Source organism: Ananas comosus, linkage group 11 (genome assembly GCF_001540865.1).
Source record: "Ananas comosus cultivar F153 linkage group 11, ASM154086v1, whole genome shotgun sequence".
Taxonomy (NCBI): Eukaryota; Viridiplantae; Streptophyta; class Magnoliopsida; order Poales; family Bromeliaceae; genus Ananas; species Ananas comosus.
This window is the reverse complement of record NC_033631.1, coordinates 5,722,436-5,730,488: the sequence shown is the minus strand read 5'-3', so window position 1 is coordinate 5,730,488 and position 8,053 is coordinate 5,722,436. Positions and strand designations below refer to the sequence as shown.

General features: G+C 37.7%; 1 protein-coding gene across 3 annotated transcripts; it reads left to right on the top strand.

Moving 5' to 3' along the window:
• Window positions 1,442–6,139, top strand: LOC109717856 (protein FAR1-RELATED SEQUENCE 11-like). Of its 3 annotated transcripts, none has more exons than XM_020243800.1 (4): window positions 1,442–1,707; window positions 2,999–4,043; window positions 4,423–4,866; window positions 4,982–6,139. In XM_020243800.1, exons 2-4 carry the CDS (start codon window positions 3,015–3,017, stop codon window positions 5,747–5,749), a joined length of 2,241 nt encoding a protein of 746 aa, XP_020099389.1. In that variant the 5' UTR covers window positions 1,442–1,707; window positions 2,999–3,014; the 3' UTR covers window positions 5,750–6,139. The 3 variants fall into 3 exon arrangements, with proteins under 3 accessions (XP_020099389.1, XP_020099388.1, XP_020099387.1); XM_020243799.1 differs by having other exon boundaries at window positions 2,982–4,043; XM_020243798.1 differs by having other exon boundaries at window positions 2,979–4,043.

The following is an 8,053-nucleotide window of genomic DNA, read 5'->3' as shown; positions in this document are numbered from 1 at the left end:
TCGACGATTTCAGTAAACTTCAACCCACCTTGGAAAGCTAGTCCAACAACGGCGAGAAGTCGAGAGAAAGGAAAACACGCGCTTCCCCCCGCCCTCCAACGGCGCAACCGCGACGTCCACGCGCTCGAACGACTCCCCGGCGCAACGTCAACATCGATCCGAGCTCAAGCCGTAGCCTCCACTAAGCACACAATTAAAACTAGAGAGATGAACATGAGATAATTAATCTCTCTCTGGTGGATAAACATAAGTGAGTAGGTGGCGTGGATAACCACCACCACAAGTGACCACCATACCCCTTTACCAACTCAAAAGACAGCTGGAGTACCGGTATCCGATTTGGTTACTGGTACTCGGCCTCTCAAACCACAAGCTCACACACAGGGTACCGGTACCAGCCCAATACCGTATCGGTACTCAACACTGAAATCCTGCACTTTGCGGATTTCAGCGTTGGAATTCCACTCTCGCCTCGCGTCGAGTCTGTTTTACGTCTATTTCGCACTAAAACGACTCCGACTGGTCTCGACACTCTCCAGATGTGTTGACAAGTCTTAGATGCTGAAATCACACAGGCTGCAGAACACCAGGGATACTATATTTACATTTTGGATTCAAATTTTAAATTTAAATTTTAAATCTTAAATTTCAAATTTCAACTTTTAAACTTTAAATTTAAATTTTAGATTTTTAAAATTCAAATGTTAAGTTTAAAATTTTAAAGTTTTAAATTCTAAAATTTTAAATTTAGATATTAACTTTTAAATTTTAAATTCTATTTTAAAATTTAAATTATAAATTTCAAATCTCGAATTCCAAATTTCAAAATTCAAATTTTTAAATTTCAAATTTATAATTTAAAAATAAATTTTAAAATCTGAAATTTAAAATTTCAAATCCTAATTATAATTTTTAGTTTATAAATTTTAATATCAAATTCCAAATTTTAAAATTTTAAGTTTCAATTGAAATTTAGATTTTAAATTTTAAAATATAAAATTTGAAATTATATAAATTTAAAATTTTATATTTTTAAATTTTATATTTTTAAATTTTAATCTTTAGGCTTTAAATATTAAATTTTCAATTTCAAATTTCAAATTTAAATTTTTTAAATTCAAAATTTTAAAATTTTAAAATTTAATATCTAAAATTTATGTTTTAAAATTTTATATTTTTAAAATTCAAAATTTAAATTTAAATTTAAATTTAAATTTGAAATTTGAAAATTTTATTTTTAAGTTTTAAATTATAAATACCAAATTTTAAATTTGTGCTCTGATTTTAAATTATTTTAAAATAAATTCAGTAAAAACATTATTATTTGAGAATTTTTCGTAAGTTAAAATTAGCCAAACGTTCAATAAGTTTAACTCAAATTAATATTTCAAATCAAAATTAATTTGTAAAAATTATTTCTACATGGAAAAACCCCTTTCTCTCATAACCCGCGGCGTTCGATATTCCCACCCGTGTTTCGACGTCTCTCCCTCCCACCTCCCTCTCTCCTCTCTGCCTCTCTCGCGCGCCGTGTGGATCCGGCCCCAGCAAAAGGGGGTCGGAATATCAACCCCCCAATTCCTCGCCGGAGACCTCCGCGCTCCCCCGAGTCGCCGTTAGGCGTACCCAAATCCCCACACCAAAAGTCCTAACCCTAACATTAAACCAAAGCCCCTCAAATTCATCGCGCTCTCGCCTCTATCTCGGGTAATGCTCCTAATTTGAGCTAATTACGATCATGCTAAGAGCTATTTCTTAACATTGGCTCCAAATTTGGGACATTTATGAGCTTTTTTCTTGTCCCCAGCCCTTTTTGAATGTACGAGTATCTTGTTTTTTTATGTCTTCTTAATTTACTTCAGAAACTTGTATGTTTGATAGATGAAAGTGTCGAATTTGATGTTGTATTCAGCCTTCAAGTCATTTTTTTCACTTAAAAGATAAATTATTTCGTAAGTAAAATATGTTGTTCTATCAAATCATAAATAAATATATTTTTTTTTCACATTAGATAAATTATTTCCTATAAGTAAACTATGTTATTCTATTAAATCACAAATATTAAGACATTTCGAGGTGTAAAGATCAAATTTTTTTCTTATAAGCGCACTAGAGAATCCTTACACCAAATAAGTTATTCTTGGATAACTTATTCCAACCTCCAAACAGGGCCTAAGCTAATTCTGCGATACAGATGCATTCAATCGGCTTTTAATTCGTAGTACGTTGATAAATAAATGGATTAAAGATGGGACATTGCTTCAGTTTCTGAGCTAATTATGTGAAATTAGATTATGCTATGGAAAAAAGATTGCTGTTTTTAGTGCATTTGTCTACTTCATCAAATAGTGGTACTTAATGCAGTACTTCTGATCAAACATAATTGTACCCTGCTTTTTAATTGCTTCAGAAATAAATGTATGTCCAATATTTTGGTTTGCAATGAGCATATCAATAAGAATGAGGTAATTCTGTTGCTCGTCTATGTAATTGTTGTTTGTCTTTCTTCTATTGAGCTTTGATTTGGCCCTCAGCGTTGTGTGAGTAGTGCAATTAGTAGAATCACTATAGAAAAATCTCCCTACGAGCTTCTCTTTACAGAAGAATCGGAAGCACCAAATTTGGGGCTTCTGCATTTGAGGCTAAGAATCTTATTTTTGTTTCTGGCTCTATGGCAGAAGATCCAAAATTTTCTGTTTGTAAAACACTCTCTAGAGGCTTCTGCTGCTTAAAGCAGAAGCGGTGCTAAACATGCCCATAGTATTGTTGTTTCTTCATTGCATTGTGACCAACTATTGAGTTTCATACTTAAAATGAAGATCCAAAATGATATGAGTTTATGTTATTCAATTTGAAGGGCTTTGTTAACTTATTTCTTCTTCTAGTTCACTTGGATCCTTTTTTTCCTTACTATTGTAATGTGTTGCATTAACTGTGCTCGTGCTTTGTTTCTACTTTGTAATTTGTGTATAATACAGTAGCAGATTGGCACTCTCAGGCTGAACGCACTTTGAATGACGAAAACATCGTCAAGAAACAACGGCTGTCTTACCCAAAGACGACGATGCCCGTGTGGGGATGAGCAATGCTATATTAAGGTTGAGGGGAATGAAGAAGATGCATCAACTGACACCGCATTGCCTGTCGATCCAAACCTTATGCATGGACCGCCACACACTTCTCCTGATATAGTAAATATAGAAACCCCATATGTGGGCCAGTCCTTCCGAACCGATGATGAGGCTCAAGAATACTATACCAACTTTGCTCGTAGAAATGGCTTCGCAATAAGAAGAGAGCGCTCAAAGGGAAACCCTTCTCACCCTTTAGGAGTATATAAGCGAGAGCTCGTGTGCCACCGAGCTGGTGTGTCCCTTCCACGTAAAACAGCCGAGCTCAAGCGCCAAAGAAATAAGAAATCTTCGCGATGCAAATGTGAGGCGCAAATGATAATCAAGAAGAACGTCTCAAAGGGTACGAGTCGGTGGGTGGTCGTTCAATTCAGTAACATGCATAACCATGAGTTGCTCGATAGCGATGAAGTGCGACATCTTCCTGCCTACAGGAATATATCATCGGTGGACCGGGAGCGAATTTTGTATCTTGTGAAGGCCGGCTGCACAGTGAATCTTATAATGAGGGCTCTCGAGATGGAAAAAGGAGTGAAGGCAGGGCAGTTGTCGTTCACTGAGAGGGATTTGAGGAATTTTTTACAGGCTTCGAAGAACATTAATCGCGAGAATGAAGGAGTGGAGCTTCTCAAGGCATGCAAGGCAATGAAAGACAGGTGTCCAGATTTTCGGTATGATTTTACTGTTGATGCGAATGACAAGCTCGAGCATGTATTATGGTCGTACCCAGACTCAATTCATGCATACAAAGTTTTTGGAGATGTAGTGGTGTTTGATACTACATATCGGCTCTATGCATATGACCGACCTTTTGGAGTTTGGTTTGGCACAGACAACTATGGCAACGCCATATTCTTTGCTTGTGTTCTATTGCAGGATGAAAGGCCATCTTCCTTTAGGTGGGCTTTGCAGGTTTGTCTACATTTCCTTCTTATTTTTGTGGCTAAATTGTACAAAACTCTGCTAAGAATAATGTCATTTGTTTGTTTCACCCTCTTTAAATATGAAATCCACTTTTGAATTGTTAGATAGTCCTAAATTATAATCTGAAATGTCCTTATGCCAATAACAATTTTCCAACAATTCCTAAATGGAAAAAAAAGGAAAATATGATAGGAAGGGCCAAAGTGCTAGTAGTCTAAACAATCGAGGGGGTTAAATATAGGTTATTATTTCAGCATTTTGTATGCGAGCTTATTTTGTTATTTGAGAACCTTTTTTTTTATTTCTGTTCACATTTCCCCTTTATCTTCTTTTGTGTCTTTAATATTGGCTTGCTTTCTTTGTGTAGTCTTTGGTCCATCTAATGGATGGGAAGCTCCCGCAAACACTGCTGACTGATCTGGATCTAGGACTCAAAGAAGCTATAATGAGTGAGCTACCAAACACAAAACATGCATTTTGTTCATGGTACATCGTCTCCAAATTATCGAGCTGGTTTTCAATGTCACTTGGCCCTCATTTTGAGAGGTTAATGACCGAGTTCCAAAGAATCTCTACGTTGGATAATTTGGAGGATTTTACTCAACAATGGAGTCAGATGGTTAGCGAGTTTGGACTTAGCTCAGACCGACATATTACCTTACTTACATATAACCGGGAAAATTGGGCATTACCATTCCTTCGAGGGTGGTTCTTTGGTGGATTGAATGCAACTGGTTTTTCGACATCGATCAAATCGTTCTTCAGAGGGTTCTTGAACTCTCAGACTCGGCTAAGAGATTTTGTCGAGCAGGTATTTTAATGTTTCTACCATAAATATTTCCTTCCTCTCATGTGACTCTTCCTTTGTTTGCTTTTTTGTTTCTGGTTTTCAAACTAGTAGAGCTCATTTTTTTGTTTTGTATTAGGTGGCCACCGCAGTTGACCTCCAAAACCAAGCAGCAGAGGAAGCAACAATAAGACAAGACTACCAGAATATGAAGATTAAGACATGCATGCCGATTGAAGAGCATGCAGCGAGTATTCTTACTCCTTTCGCCTTTGATCTATTTCAAAAAGAGCTTGTGGAATCAACACAATTTGCGGTTTATGATGCTCAAAGAGACACGTACCTCGTCCAACATCGATTGCAGTCTAATGGAGGGCATATCATTCAGTGGATTTCGTCAGACGAATCGATACGTTGCAGTTGCAAGGAGTTTGAGTCATCTGGGATTTTGTGCCGCCACGCCCTTAGGGTTTTACCATTGAAGAACTTCTTCTTACTTCCGGATAAATATCTTTTGCCTCGGTGGCGTAAAGAAAGCTCGTTGTTTCCAAAAAGCACGGGATACAAGTATAGGTCACAAGCCCTTCGGTCCCTGGCTTCCATCATTATACAAGAATCGTCCTTGACAAAAGACCGGTTTGATTACGCGCAGTGGCATATGAATAAGCTTCTCAGCCATGTGAGGAATATGCCTACAGTGGATGAAACTGCTTCTGATGTGGAGCCAGTCGTCTCGTCGTTAGATGCCGCAGTTGATGTGACTCCCGCGAGGTCTAGAGGAAGGCCGAGAAAGCTAATAGCTGCAGCTGAAATGCTGAAGGAGGCGCAAGCAGAAGTGCAATCTTTCTCAGAAACTCAAGAATTGTCGGAGGCCCATGAATTATTGGAAGCACAGGAATTGCCATAGGACGTACTTCACTATGCTACTCACTTAGGCTCTTGAATCTACTCTCCTCTTCCCCTTCCGGACTCGCCTCATTTTCTCGAATGAATATTGTTGCCGAGTTTGGTAAGTTTTGGTTGTATGATTCTGCAGATTAGCCAATGAGGTTTTGGTTATTGGAAATTAAGTCGAGGCTGTTTCTGCAATATGTCTTGTAGTTTTATCCTGTACAGAAGATTTTAGCAGCAGTAGAGGCAATTGTTGTAAAAGCATTCCCAGCAATAGTCAATGCTTACTTTCAACTCCATTATTGAGAAGATTTATCCTTCCGAATGATCGTAGCAAAACCTGAAGCTCTGTCCCTTAAATATTAGGGTAAATTGCACTACTAGTCCCTGAACCTTTTGCCAAGTTTCACTTTGGTCCTCTTGCTTTTGAGTTTGAAGTTCGACATCCTAGATTCTTGAAACTGTCTTTACGTTAGTCATTGCATTAGAGGAACAATGATCGACTCTATGCAGTTCATCTGTACGTCCAGCCTGCAAGACGACACAACATCATTCTCGTGCTTCAGTCTAACCATTCAATTTCCAAACAGTGAAAGAACTTTTTGAGTGAGTGGTAGGATTGAAATATGAGATGTGATCAAGTTCAATAGGTTAGTGATCCATGGATGTGTAGATGCACCAATCGTGGGAATCTAAAGTGAGACAGTTTTAAAAACTTAGGATGTAGCTGTTCGAACTTATAAATTTGAGGAAGGAAGTGAAGCTTGGCCAAAAGTTTGGGGACCGGTGTTGCAGCTTACAGATTTTATGATGATACAAACTCTTCTAAACAGTTTGTGCCTAATCAATTTAAGCATGTATTTTTATTTATTTTTTTTCTTTCTACCAAGTGTCATACGTTTGACTCAAATTAATATGTTTTAAGTTCGATTCGTCAAATAAACAGTAATCTAAAGATAAAAGAGGAGAGAATTAGCCAAATAAAAAGCAAGTTATTTGCAGCTTCAGCAAATTCACTCGCGCAGTACTACACGATGACATGAGAGTTGCTTCAAGGGACATCGCACATACCTACTCTGCGTGTGTACGAGGGCACGTGCTTGCGAGCATAAGTCCATATTCACTACATACCAAATCATCTTTAGGCTAATGTAAAAAAAAAAAACCTTAGATTTGATTTGTAAGTACACAGCTTCTTCAATTTATAGAAAGTCCAATTGCACCTAAATTGGAAAACTGACATTTAATCTGCATGCCACACTGTCTCTATTTCAAATAAATAGAAAATTTCTTTAGGATATTTGATTTTACTTCTACTGTTCATTGTGACAATTTTGACAGATACCACAGAAATTAAGAAGAAATACATAACAAGATGCTTATCCGGACACATTATTCAAAGGAGGCGTTTGGTGCATGTTATAACAAGATTAACGAACAATGTCAGATTTTCTAAAATCTTATTCTCATGAATCTGATTACCCACAATGCAGCATTACTATGTTTGGTTTGGCCAGCAATATTATCTTTAAATACCGGAATATTATATTAATGTGTTTGGTATGTTAATTACATTCCCAGTAATCCTTGTGTTACTATCTAATGCAAAAGCCCAATCGGGTATGCAACTGAGCCACACACAAACAGAGTTTCCTTGTATGTGCAACGCGTCGGTTCACACATTATATGCTTACATTGGATGCTAGCCTACCCACCAACACCTATCTATAGTTCACTGAACTTCGGCAAATAGCAGAGTTCCAGTGAGAAAAATGGTATTTAATACTATTAAGATTTTTCTGCTTACAACTATGCCGGTGATGTCTGTCTCTCCACCATGCTGGCCAATATGGCCAATGGCTCCCTAAGCTTCCGGACTCGGACGATCCAGAGGACGTGAATGTCTCCGATTCGACTGCCTATTCTCTATGGAGCGCGTCGTCGGTATCATAATCTGTAAAAATAATATTAGGTTATTACAGTCCAATTCAAGTGCAACCCCGCTCAACATAAAATAAACACCAATCATGTGAAAGTAGGTGAAATGTGTTTCAACCATTTTGACGACGTCGCGTTATCGGCTGCCAACCTGACCCATTCAAGGAAATTGAAGATACAACTTGTTGGGCCAATAACCTGTGGCCAGGTGGTACGCTAGTACTCCACTCAACCCTAGTCTTTAAGAAGCAAGGATTAAAAAGATTTTGATGTGCACCGGGAGTATCAACAATAATATTGAGTAACTGCCGGATGTAACTGAGGGAAGTTACAGTAAGGGGGCGTTTGGATTGACGAATTTGTAGATTCAACATAAGTCAAG

Excerpts from the sequence above, each read along its gene's own strand:
- LOC109717856 (XM_020243800.1), top strand. The coding sequence starts at position 3,015 with ATGACGAAAACATCGTCAAGAAACAACGGCTGTCTTACCCAAAGACGA. Across the intron at positions 4,044-4,422 it reads CCTTTAGGTGGGCTTTGCAG|TCTTTGGTCCATCTAATGGA; the intron begins GTTTGTCTACAT and ends TTCTTTGTGTAG. Across the intron at positions 4,867-4,981 it reads TAAGAGATTTTGTCGAGCAG|GTGGCCACCGCAGTTGACCT; the intron begins GTATTTTAATGT and ends GTTTTGTATTAG.